The 13,899-nt window shown below is 36.8% G+C and overlaps 1 protein-coding gene across 1 annotated transcript in view; it reads left to right on the top strand.

The window, feature by feature from the left end:
• The window catches only part of TMTC2 (transmembrane O-mannosyltransferase targeting cadherins 2), a 233,977-nt gene that overhangs the window by 84,700 nt on the left and 135,378 nt on the right, over positions 1-13,899 (top strand). Inside the window, exon 2 of the mRNA XM_066550550.1 lies at positions 13,155-13,725. Coding sequence (XP_066406647.1) covers positions 13,155-13,725 — 571 coding nt within the window. The remainder of the gene's footprint in view (positions 1-13,154; positions 13,726-13,899) is intronic.

Here is a 13,899-nt window from a genome sequence, read left to right as displayed (position 1 = left end):
GCATCTTTCTTCCTGCTCATCATTTGACGTAGCTTTTTTTCCTTGTGAGTTTCTCTTATTTGAGAGACCTCAGCTGTAAAGGGTTAAATAAGAAATTCTGATATTGTCTTGTACTATGAGAACTCCCTTAATTAAAAATTGCCAAAATGTTTGAACGAAAAAGTAATTTATGATTGCCTTGGGGGCTCTGGAGCCCAGAATGAGAAAATGATTGCATGTTTCTTCAGTTAGCAGGGTGCCCCTAAGACTACTGTTATTTGTGAATCTTCAAATATTAATTTGTTTTTGATTTTCCCACATCATTGTGGGGTCCTGATAATATGAGTTAGCTCTTGCAGCTTCTTTTCGTGACTCAGGAGAAGAAAGGGAAAAAAAGAGTTTATTTTATTTATTAAAATACCCCAAAACCCAAACAACAAAAAAACAAACCCAAAAGACCCTAAAAAAACCCAGTATGGTGACCTGAATTACTTCCTTTTTTTGTGATAATTATCACCATTATTTCTTGTTTTATTGTATTTGTGTATTTCTTTTGGCTGTGTAAGGGCATTTAGGTTCTTTATTCTACTATTGTAATTAAACCATTCCCAAAACGTTGCCTGACTAATCTGTAGAGGAATATACACATTAAAATATCTCCAGATAAACTCTGTTTTGATGTTTCTCCCTGTTGCATCAATTTTCAATTATTTTGCATCATGTTAAAAGAGCTAGTGTCCCAGGGATAACTGGTATATGCTAAGATCCAGTTGATTCAGCTCCTTTAAATGTTATGGGAGGTCTATAAGTGATGGGTGGCCCAAAACCCAAAGTCACCATTCTATTCAAATAAACATACAAAGAAAGTTATGTGCAAGACCTTTAACTCTTACAGGAGCTTGGCTTTGTGCCATGCTTCTGACTTAATGGAATGACTGATTTCAGGGTTGCCTGGGGCCATAACCACAAATAAGCATATGTATCTCTGAGGTCATTGAAACCAATTTTATTATTTTCAGACTTACTCGAAATAAGTCACCTGGCTTGATTTATACATAAAATTGCAGAATATCAGCCTACAGAAGGGCTGTTTAATTAAAAACTTTCACCTGTTTTGTTGGCCTGTAATATTAAATTAACAGCTGCTTGTGTCTCTAGAAAGACTGTTTTATCTTTCTTAGAAGTTGATGTTAAGCATTCACTGTAAGGTTGGGATTTAAGTTGAATGTCTTAATTGAAATAAGGCTCATATTCAGCACTGCTGCAGTTCCCAGTTAGATTGCTGCAAGGGTGGGACTTGCATCTTCCAGTGAGTTTGAAAACATGATGGTGAGCTTTTGGGTTTCCTATGGACTCCCAGTGCCTCTTATAAGCCAGAAGCTACCTCTGTTCCACAAGAATTTCTACATGCTTTTCTCCTAAAAGACTAAGATGAAGAAGGAACTATAAGGGGCAATGAAGTTGATTTGAATAAGGTGTTTATGGCTGATTATGTTCATCATCCAGGTAATTTTTTCTAAAATAGTTGGATAGCAATATCTTACTGTCTCAGTATTTCTTCAGATTTCCTTAAAAGAACATGGCAGCCTACACGGAAACCTTCCTAGACCTTTGCTGCCACTTTGTCTTAGTGGATGGTACAAATGGGTTGCATAGCTGTAATTATTTATTGGCTATGTCATAATTAATTTCTCAGTTTCTTTCTGTGTACCACAGCATGTGAGGAACTTGGGAAATTTATGATGCATACACAGCACTGTATTATTCCAAACAACTAATTTTCTGTGGTAAGAAATAAATCATGAAATCATTCCTGATTATTTTGCAGCAGATCAATGCAGAGGCCCAGAAAGAGAAGCATGTCTGGTAGAGCAGAAACTGCTTATTCCTTATACTATTCTAGGTTGATTTTATTATACAGAAATACTACATCCTGGTGTTTTATATGGCCTAGCAAACTATAATTTTCTTCATTAAACTTTCAGTGACTTACAGTGCTAGGGAAGAGAGTATATACGGCTCCTGAACTCTGAAGAGGTAATCTTCCCCTAGCTTTGTAGGAAATAGTATTTGCTTAGTTTATGTAAAGATTCAAATGGACCATTGCTCTTTCTAAAATGGTACATAAAGCATGTGTTTCATATATCATATAATACCATACAGCATTATATATCATATCTTATGTCTTCATGCCCTAGCAGAAAAGAATCTCACTTCAAGCTCAGACATGTGAATTTGAAGCTACTTCTCTCCAAGGTGAAATTCTGCATTTCTTGTCTTCTCACATATGGATAGAAGATACTTGAAGAGAATATTTGTTGAATACATGTTGTTATATTTGTTGCCTTGTCAACAAATGCAAGACGTTTTAGGTTTTTTTTCTTTTTGAAATCTGAAAGTGCCTACTGACCTTTCCAAGGCAGCCTGTTCTTTGATTCATTTGGGTCAGCTTCATTGCACTGAGTTGCATGTTTTTCTCTTAATCTACCTGTGGTTTCCCCCCCATGTTTGGAATTTCTTTTTATTGTAATCTCAAGCACTCTTCCTGCTTTGGCAAGAGGAGCAAAATTATTACTGTTCTTTGGCAGTGCTGGGAGTTTGAAAGATAACGTACAATTTCTCTTTGATAAAATGCTGCATGAATTTTAGTCTCATGGACCATTTTTTTTAAAATGAAGATTACTGAAAGAAACAAACCACTTTTTTTAAAGCTTTCATAAACCTTTGTGTGTGATCAGCTTTCCTCTGTGGGTCTCTCTAGGCAGAACTTAGAGCTGTCATTGTCTACAGGCCAGTGTTATGAAAAACCATAATGTTTTGTGGCACTTGGGTTTCTCTCATCTGCCAGGAAAAAATGCAGTCCTCTGTTGTGCTGCTGTCAGGGGTGGTTGTACTTTAATGTTAGAGTGGGCAGTTAAGCCTAGCAGTTAAATATTGTTTTGATCTTCCAGAAGATCTTCAGACTTTCATTTATAGATTGGCTGGTGACATAAAGCTGCTTGGAGGGAAAAAAAAAACCCTAAAGCACAGAAAACACTAGTGGAAAGGAGTGCAAGTGCTTGGCTAGCATAGAAATAGAGAGACTTGAAAATCTGGGATGTTTCAGTTAAAAGCTTCCTGCTTTTGTAGTTCAGCTTGACTTAGCTCTAGTTTTATTGTCAAGGAAGGTTGATCAGTTTTGTGATTCAGGTAATGGCTTCAGTTTACCTGAACTGCTGTCTGAGATCCTTCTTGCTAACTGCCTGCCTCCTGATTGCTGTTCTAAAACATAGAAATAATGGAGTTTGGTTGTTTTGTTTTTTGTGCTTGTAAGTTTAAAAAGTGTAGAGAAAGGCTATAAAAGCTTATGCCAATTGCAATTGATTGTAAAACCTACTGGTTTCAGTGACATAAAGTGCAGGTTATTCCAATACCAATATGAACTAATATAGTAGAAATCCTGTGTGTTCTGATAACATATTTCAATTCATTTGTCATTTTCTGCTTTTTTACCTCAGTCTTTGACTGCATCCAGTAAAATCCTTGAGAGTATGCTTGATACAAACTTGCATATAATGGTAACTGTAAAGCACATTTTTATTTCAAAATAACTGTGATTAGTTATCTTGATGTCACTCCCAAACTGTTGCTTGCTATCTGGGTGCTCTAACCAAGCAATTCAGAGAAAATATAATTGATTTTAAACATTGCTATGATTTCAATTTCTAGTGTTTCACAGTTGCTATGGCATGCCACAAAACTTGTTTTACTGTTGTGAATCCCTGCATCTCTATAAACTATTGAGGCACAAAGGTGAAACAAATCAGTAAAAGTAATTTCAGCCTTTTTCAGTAGGATTCACGCTTTCCAAATGAGTGGGTGCCATCTGCTCTGTTAAAGTACATTTTTGAAGGGCATCCCACAGTGCCCTCTGTAAAGATGCTGAAGAGTAGAAAAAATGTAGTTCATTCATAGAATCATTAAGGTTTAAAAAGATCTCCAAGATCATCAAGTTCAACCTTTGGTGAAATATCACCATGCCTACTAAACCTTTCCACAGAGTGCCACCACGTCTACTTATTTATTTAGTACTTCCAAGGATGGTGACTTCAACACTTTCCTGGGGAGCCTGTTTCAGGACTATGCTGAACAGTCTCTCTATTCACTAGAAGTCATTACACATCTTCCCATGAACAAATATTGGTTTTAATTATCTGGGTTGTTTTACTTTTTTGTGGGAATTTGGTTTTCATAGAAATTGGTTTCGAATAAGTCTCTAGCAAGTTCCTTTTTTCCCTGCTAAAAATATAAAATTATAAAAATGCTTACAGGAATTTGTCTTATGTGTCTGTGGCAAAGGCTGAAGGTAAAGTCTGACTCCATCACAAATGCTTTCTTAGCCAGATTTTAGGCCCTCTATATATTATGTAGGAATTTTGATTAATAGGCATCTGGGAAGGAAAGGTACTGCATTTTTTTTTAAAATTTGGAATCCTCTAAGAAGGTACTTGAAATATTTTGGTTGATTCACTGGTGAGTAAACTATCATCACAGAGAAATGTAAGCCTCAGCTATATGTTAACATTTCTTGCTGCTTTTTCCATCAAGTTAAACTTGCTTTGCTTTTTGTGTTTCCTCAAGACTATTTCACTGAAATGGCAGTACATCTCATGGTTCATGATAGTGTAGCTAGGCTTTGTAGCTGACACAGAATAAATTTTGGTAATCCTCAGGGAGGATTCCCTGGCCCTCATTATTATTTTATATCTGCCTTGGAAATGGCACTATGACTACAATCATTATTACTTGCATATCAGGCAAGTTGATAAACTAGACTAGGAAGATAGTAGTGACTTGAAAGACAAGTGGTGTCTGGTTTCTTAGATCAGACTGATTTCAGGAAAAAAAGATTCTAAGCAGAGGTTGCTGTCTAAAAATGGTACCTTTTATAGTGTGCTAATATATTTGTGGGCAATATTTTATGTACATAATTGGGTAGCTTGTGAGGGCTGTTATACTAAAAATGGACAATACTGCAAGAAAAAATATGCAAGAGTTCTAGTTTCTTGCTGTACAAAATAGCCTTTTAAAGCTTCAGCATCAATATTTGCAAGATACCAAAACAGAATAACCTAAATGGAAAATGCTTATTCTGTACAGTATTATTAAAATAAACCCCAAACCCAAACAACCCACCCCACAAATTTGCTAACATGATACCCTTTGGGTAGGAAAGGTGATACAGGGTGTACAATTGATGTATGTCAGAACTTTAGTTTGATGCATTTATGTATCCTATAGTGGGGCTGGAGGGAGGGAAGAGGAGACTTCTTGGTGATGTGATCATTTTGAACCAGCACGTGTCTGATAGTTTTCATGTGGCACAGTCCAGACTTGCAATTCTATGGATAATTTAAGTCAAGGTGGCTCTGACTGTTCTCTGAATCACTTGGTTCTTACAGTGAATAACATGAACATGGTAAGGGATAGCTGGGTTTTTTTGTGATTGGGTTTTTTCCCCCTCTCCACCAATATGGATATTTCTTCAATATGAGTTCTAAAGACAGCGTGAAGGTTAAATTGACCTCTGTGGATATGCATGCACCAAATTGTTTTCACTGATCAGATTTTGAATAATATTTTTCAGTTAAACCAGTAAAACTAAGTTTAGATCAGGCCTTGTTAATGAAGGGTTGTTTTACTGCTAAAATAAAAGACTTGAAGAAGGAAACTTACGCACCAAAACCCTGTTGCATTTCTTTATCCTTCATCCCCTTCAAAAAATAAGAAAAGGAGAGTGTCTCTGTGTTGTCTTGTGGTTCAGTGGTTTTTCCTCAACTTATTATTTCTTTATTTGTATGGCAACGTGTTCCTGGTTATTCTCTTCAATGCTTACCTAAAAATAAAAGTCAAAATTAGAACCTAAAAATTTTTTCAGGCTTTAAATTTAGAGTGCATAAGAGTCATGGGCTTAGGCACAATTCTGTACAATCTCCTCAAACTTCCTGAAAATGCACTAACAAAAATAGATTAAATGTGGAAAAAAATAGTTTTTCTGAAGTTAAATTGCTTAACTTAATTTTCTCCACAGTGTGCCTCATACTGAAAAAAAAACAGAAAAGTGAATAGTCATTGGACTGTTCTATGACTGATAAACTCTTTTTTATACTGCTACAGTATGTGTGTCTCTATTTTCAGATAATGGCATAAATTTGTGTGTGTCTTGGAAGGGCTATACGTATATTCAGAAGGTGACCTGTCAAAAAAGTACTTTGATATCCATACTCTTAATTTGGATAGGAAAATCAACATTTTTACTCTAATTGCTAAAATCTCAAGCCTTTGAATATCTATCCTTTTACTGTCATGAGTGGCAAAAATTATTTATGTTTAATTTTTTCAGTGGGAAGTGGGGAAGAGAAATAATGTGGTGCCATATTGTACTGCAGAACAGTAAATCCAATAAGGCCTGCTGGGCCCACTTTTATAATCTAAAATAGATTTGAAAAGGCAGTAGGGGTTCCAGCTATGAATTCTAACCATGCTTCAGAAGCTGACATTACATACATATATAAAATAAATAAATTGTGAATTATTGCCAGGCAGTTGTTTGGCACAGAAGAATGTTTTAAAGAACAACTTCAGATGTATATTTGAAAGAATATTTATGAGGTAAAAGCAAAGTGTCTTGAAGTTTCAGAAGAACACAATTAGAAATTTTGTGTTGCAGGGTGTAGTTGGGAGTGAAGCTAGCTTACAAAATAGCTGTGAGAATAGCAGGAAGCATTTCCAATGTAGGAATGAAAGTATCTTTTCCCAGACCTATGGTACATGCTGTGGTGAAGAAACTCAGGGAGCAGAGGCAAAGACAGGAGCTGTTCTTCTCCTTATGTTTTTATCAGCTTCCTCTGAAGAGGACACTGATGGTGTCCAATTGTTCAGCATATGAAGGTATTAATTACTTCTTTCATTTTCCTCCATTGTGTTTTTTTTTTTAATCTGTGCATGAATAATCAAATAATACAATACCAGGCAGTTGGAATTAATTAGAGTTTCAAATTTCACATAGTCCATCTTTTAGTTTTTGTTATGTCAGGCTAAATCTTAAACTGAGGGGAGTGAGGTGCATTTAGGATTAATATTAAGGCCATATTCTTTCCCCATGGGAGGATATACATAGAAATGGAAAGTCTTATACAATGGAGAAGAGATCAAAACCTTTACAGTTAGCTTTTAAAATATTTATAGGCCAAAAATTTTAAGGCCATCTCGACCTTCTTGTAACCAAAATGTTTTGAACTTCTAGTTACATAAAGATTTCAAAGCCCTCTTAGTCAATGAGAGAATCAATAGATGCAGCATGCTTCAGTGTAGTTAAAGCAATTCCTAATAGCATTCAGTATTATATGTAAACATTGCCACCACTTCCTACTTTTGAATAAGATCCTACATCTTTAGTTGCAAAATTATGAATTCTCAAAATTCAGAAGTGTTCAGCTGATGGACTGCTGGATCATAGCCAGTCACTGGCAGACAAAGTCAAACCACAGCAGATAAAGTCATTGGTGGAAATAAACAAGGGACAAGTTATCGCTTATTTTAAAAGATCAATTTCTTTAAAAGACATAGTGCAGTACAGAAAAATCTTTAAAAGTTTGTGTGTCTTTATACTGTAGTATAAGACTATAACCTTTGTGTTCTTACTGGTTTTCCTTGTGATTTTACCTTTTTGTTTTCTTTAGTATTTTTGTGTCTTTGTTTTTGGCAGTGATTGCAATCATCTAAGGGTATAGTTACAGTTGTCTCACTCATCCATCTTTCACTCTGTTTATATCTAATAAAGGAAAGTCTCATCCAATAAAGTTTTACAAGTAAAACAGTATTTACAGACCTGTTACTTGTAGCTCCTGTTTGTTCTGGTACTAAACTGAAGTTGGCTGTAGAATTACTTTCACAGTCCAAAATACAGAATTAATGTAATTATATGTTAACATATTTTCCAGGGATCCTGTACTAACTCTGTATAGAGTTAATAGCTTTCACTAGTAATTACATAAGATGGGAAAATTATTTTAAAACTATATGTTGTCTTCAGTGTTTGAACTCTGAGTTGAGCTCTTTCTATACAATTAGAAAATTATTATTGGCAGAAATAAACTAGATACAAAGTTCTAGTAGGCTAATTTCCCTTTTATGATGTTATGTTTTCCTTTAATTCCTTGACCCTAGGTGTTTCCATCAATCTGTATGTACAGACCCATTCTCCAAGCCAGCTAGCACCTCAGGATCCTATATGTCACTTAGCTAGTTGCCAAGTATTTCCTTTCTGAAAACACCTGAATTATTAGATTTTCCTTACAGATTCACCTAAGAACAATTTTTCTTAAGACAAACCAAAAGCTGCAACTCAGAGGATGCACAGGTTTTGGTCTCCTGCAGGTGTTCCTAGGTGATATACACTATAGAGGTTTGTGGTTTGGGCTTTTATTTTTGGGTGTTCTTTATTTAGTGGGTAGGGTTCTTTTGTTGTCATTTGTGGTGGGCCTTTTTTTTTTTTTTGGTGAGGTGGCATGGGTAAAACTTTCCTACCTGCTGGATTTGAAGGTAAATTCCACTTTAACAACTGAGAAAGATGAACTTTAATATACAACATGTCAGACATAATTGTCACCAGAATTCTACCAGAATGGCAAATAGTTCCCTAGAGGCTATAATTAAACATTTAGATGAATGTGTTTTCATGTACTAAAGGTTATTACTTTCTTAAGACATCTCTGCATATTAAGTAGTATTTTCTGACTTTAACTTTATCCTGTCAATACAGACAATGCATATGTGTGTGTATATATATATATATATATATATATATATATATATATATATATATATATATATATATATAATAGTTTGCAGGCAAGTATGACAAGCTCTACTTCCCTGCTTTTGGACCACCTGCCTAACAACCTGTAAGCAGTCTGCAGGATGTACTTGGCTGCTGTATGTTTTGGGGTTGTGAAGCTGTTTGTACTCAAGCAAGTAGGCTCTTAGCTATGTTTTCAATCTTGTTGTCTATATAAGTAACATATAGTCTTGAAAGTATCCTCAGGGTGTTTCATTAATATCCACTGTAAAAATACCCTAGGGTATTTTCCCATTGCTATTCAAGAAAAAAACACTAAATTAATACTGTTTAAAAATGACTGAGGAAAAACAATGATGAACCTCCATGTTCAGTGTTGCCAGTCCATCACTGACTATCTATTTTATGTGAGAGATGTCTGGTCAATGGCTTCCTGCATGCACAGTTGGGAATTTTCGTTTTCCTTTAAAATATGTTGTCTACTTCAAATGCTGATGGTAATTTTCAGCATATGGGGACCATTAGCAATATTGAAGCTGAATATAAGGCTTAACTCGTTAAATCACTTTAGAATGTCACATCTGTTTTTTTACCCTAGTGTTAACACCTGGATCAGTTTAACACCAGCACAGAAGTTTAGGACATATATAATTTTGAAAACATCTGGAACTTTTTTGTGTGCGTATGCATGTATATGTGCACATGTGAATGTATCTCTGGCATTTTTAGGTTTGATGAATAAAAGCTCAGTGAGTCGTGCTCAAGGTGTGTACTGACCTGTGGCAATTATGTGATTTATGGCAGGAGGCAGAAGCATTATTTCAAGGATTAGAAATGATGATTTTGTCTTTACAATTTTTTTCTTCAGCTTTCTGTTTCTGAAGAACTGATAACTGAATCTAATTCTTACCTTCCCCCTGCCCCCAGCATGTCCATTTGTTGTATACTGAATAAGATAGCCCATTCTCCAGGGATGTGTGAAATGGGCAGGCATTTCAAATTGAAGAAAGCAAGTTCCCTGCCTGAGTGTGCAGCCGTGTTCAGAGGCTACTTGGAAGTAAAATGTCACTTGTGTTGGAATTTTGAGAAAAGACTTTCTCAGGTGACCTGCTGCCTTTTAGTGAGAGCAGAGTTTGCAGCTCTGGCAAAGAATGATGAGTTGCTTCTCTTATGCCCATTAGCGAAATTGGACTAATTTGTGGGACATAACCTCAAGGTAAACTGTAAGTGAAGCTGGAAGCAAGGCTAATACAGCGTTTTGTAATTTCCTTTATCCCAGAGTCTCTTCCAGAGCCAGCAATTAATTTAATTTTCTATCTGCAGAGAGTGAGGGTGGCTGCTAGCGCAGGAGGCTTTACTGGAGACAAGCTGGCACTGCTACCAGAGTGTGAGGAGGTGTTGGTTTCAGAATTTCTGCTGGAACTGGAGACTAAACAGGGTAAATGGCTTGGTGATTCAGTAACTAGAGAAAAAACAGAGCCTTGCCACAGCTAGGAGCCAGGGCAGCCCAAGCCCTGGGCATTGGGCACTTCCTTAGGGACAAGGACAGGCTGGGATACAGGTTCAGCTCAGCAAGACCCAAGTCAGGGCCTGGGGAGCTGAAGACTGGCCCTGCTGAGGTGTCCCTGGGGCAGGGGCTGATGGCCTTGGGAGACTCACATGGGGTCCTGGGCAGTATCAGGGAAAGCTTTGGAGACCTGACATGAGGTCCTGGGAATGTGGGCAGGGTGTGGGAACCTCGGGAAGGGGATCAGGCTGTCAAGGCTCATTACCGCCCTTGGAACCATATGGAAATCATACAGAAACAAATTCTAACTTTATTTAAAATTTTGATCAATAGAAAATACAGAATTTGATGTGACTAAACACTGAGTAAGGTGGAACTGTCAGCTTCTGCATTCTTCATGCAGATGGGCAGGTAAAGGAATCTGTAGCATTTACATGTGCAAGAAACTAGGAGTATTCTAGAACTGCATGCTGAAATCTGTACCCAAATACAGTTTGATCAATACTGTATCTTCAGGGCTTCCTTTTGATTTTTTTTGTTGTGTGCAGGACTTTTTTCGTTGTATATTTCTTTGTTTTAATTTTTAATATGGACAGGTCTAAATGGCAAAGGATCAAGGATGCATGAAATTTGTTGCTAAAGCTGTGAATAAGATTTGACTGAATTAATGCCTTTGGAATGTACACTAGGTTTCTTTATGATACAAACAGTTTACTTTTGGTGGGGATGAGTTTGATATGAGTGTCTGCTGCATGAAAACTATCACCTTAGAGAAAAGGCAAAATAAATACTAAAAGCTACCATTTCCTGGGAACAACCTGGGAACTGTCTGGGCTCTTTGTAGAAGAATGCTTTGCCTCGGGGGAGGGTGGTTGTGCTGGCAATGTTGTTGCCACTTACTTTTTTATTGTTTCCTCAAGAAAAAATACTTTTGCAGTTCAGGGTTTCAACTCTAAATCCTGACATCTGATAGCCATTCTTAGCCTTTGGGAGCCTGTCATCTAATATATTTTTCTCAAGGAAAGGACTCTGTCTTGCCTGACACCTGCTTTATTTTTCCCAAATTCCTAGGTTTCTGATAGTGGTTCTGAGAGTTATACTACAAATGGAAATCACAAACAGAGGAATTAGGTTTCAAGAAAGGACAACACAGAAGGACAAGATAAATAATGTGGAAACAACAATCTTGTTTTCCTCCAGTGTTCTTTTGTGACTCGCCTAAAATGAGAAAAATGTGTGTGGGGTTGGGAAAACAAATACAGGCAACCCGATACACTGCATAAGCAGAATTCAAAATGAAAATTTTAAAATATTCTAAAAAGCATCATCATATCTTTAAAGGATTTAAGCTGACCTCTCTATGACCTCTATGGGCTCAGAGATAAAAGGACATGCTGAGAGGAAGCATGTCTGAAAGCACTGCAGCAGGATGCTCTGGACAATGGAAATGCTGAGCTGTGTGGTATTTGGAGTATTTGCATGGAGGTTCTGTGGTGCAGGATATCAATTTTGAGCATTTTTCATCCCAGAACAAGACAACATTCCTGAAATGAATACCACAAAAAAAAAGGGGGGGGGGGAATTTGCTCACAGGTTCTAAGGAAATGGAGAATGTGACGGGAGTATTGGAATATGAATTAGTCATGCATTTTAAATGTGGGCTTGAGTTTCACACTTTTTTTCCCTTCCTCGTCTGAATTGAAAAATTATTAACTATATGAGGGTATTTATTGGTAAGGCAGATAGGGATTTTGAAGAGAGAATGAGATAAAAATCATCTCTCTTGTTTGGTTTTTTGAATAGGAGAGTCTTGAGTTGGCTGGATTCTTAATTACCCTAATAAAATAAATGTTAAATGAGTTAAGCTCTGTAGTAACAACAATGCATCTTTAAATAATTGCTTAAATATAAGTAACTAATTAAATTCTAGTCATCTCTTTGCACTAAGCAGGTCTCACACCTTCTCCCACTGCATAAATTTAAATGCAAATCTTTGGATTTGTACGAACACTATGGGAGACAGATTTTTACAGTAACGAATTAGACTTGGAGACTGCTAATGGCTGGCATGAGTTCTTGCCAGTGTGGTTGTAAGCATAGATGCTGAAAGCTGCAGCATTTTTTTTTTAAATCAAGCTGACAGACTTGAGTTCATAAGCTAATACAATATAAAAATGTTTTTTTCCATCAATAGTAAATACAAGAAATTTGAAAAGTGTATTTTCATATGTGAAATATTCTGCTGTCTGTCTTCAGCAGGGTGTTGCAGAAAATGTTGTAAGTCAAAATATGCACAAAACAATTATACAAGGCCCTGTCCAGAAGCAGAAAATTGCTCACTCCTAACAACTTCTATGTTTATTGTTTACCTATGTTAGCAAAATCCATTCCAAAATCTAAATTAAAATTTTGGTATAAAAGGACAGTTGGGGTTTTATTTCTGATATACTGGAAGATCCATTGTTTCAACAATAACGTTTACAAGATTTTCATATTTATTTTACATTTTAATTATAACTCATCAAATCTTAACTGATTACTCCTGGGTTAGACTCAGAAGAATGTCACTGAAGGGTGTTTTAATTTAACAGGAAGAGTGTAATGTCTGTTTCTAATGTTTTAAAAGCTGATTTATATGGAAATTTTGCTCTTGAAGGAAGTCAATAGATATGTAATTTTTAACACCTCCTGTTAAAATTCAAAACTTGAATTGAAGCAGCACCAAGCAATGTCATTTTTTTCATGTAGCAGTGTGATTGCATTTTCACAGCCTTTTCATTTGTAGCCATTTTCTGGTGTTAAAATGAAGTTTTTATTTGTCTTTTGTAGTCGAGCTATCAAGACAAACCAGGACCTTTTACCCGAGACGCCGTGGATCCATATCTTCTACAATGACTTTTGGGGGACACTGCTTACTCACAGTGGGAGCCACAAGTCCTACAGACCTCTCTGCACACTTTCCTTCCGCATTAACCATGCTGTTGGGGGAATGGACCCATGGGGCTACCACCTTGTAAATGTCCTCTTACATGCTGCAGTCACTGGCCTTTTCACAAACTTCTCCAGGATTCTCTTTGGCGATGGATACTGGACCTTGATAGCGGGCCTGCTGTTTGCATCTCATCCCATCCACACGGAAGCCGTAGCAGGGATTGTAGGGAGGGCAGATATTGGAGCCTGCCTCTTCTTTCTGCTTTCCCTCATGTGTTACGTGAAGCACTGCTCTACCAGAGGCTCCTCACCAAGTACTTGGGGCTGGATCGTGGGAGCAGGGCTGTGTGCAGGATGCAGCATGCTGTGGAAGGAGCAAGGAGTGACTGTTCTGGCCATTTCAGCCGTGTACGATATCTTTGTGTTTCATCGACTGAAAATGCATCAGATCATTTCTGCTTTATACAAGGTGAGTCTCCTTTGCAGTAAGCTATTTGTGAGGCACCATTCACCGCTTAACAGGTGCTAAATGTCCTTTTGAGTACACAGTAATTCTTAGTAGTTTAGTTGACTCCCAGAAATAAGCTCAGATGTTTAATGCTGAAAGAACATTTCAAGAGCTTTAGTGTGGTCTTTTTGCATT

Source organism: Molothrus aeneus, chromosome 5 (assembly GCF_037042795.1).
Source record: "Molothrus aeneus isolate 106 chromosome 5, BPBGC_Maene_1.0, whole genome shotgun sequence".
Taxonomy (NCBI): Eukaryota; Metazoa; Chordata; class Aves; order Passeriformes; family Icteridae; genus Molothrus; species Molothrus aeneus.
This window is presented reverse-complemented; position numbering and strand designations above follow the sequence as displayed.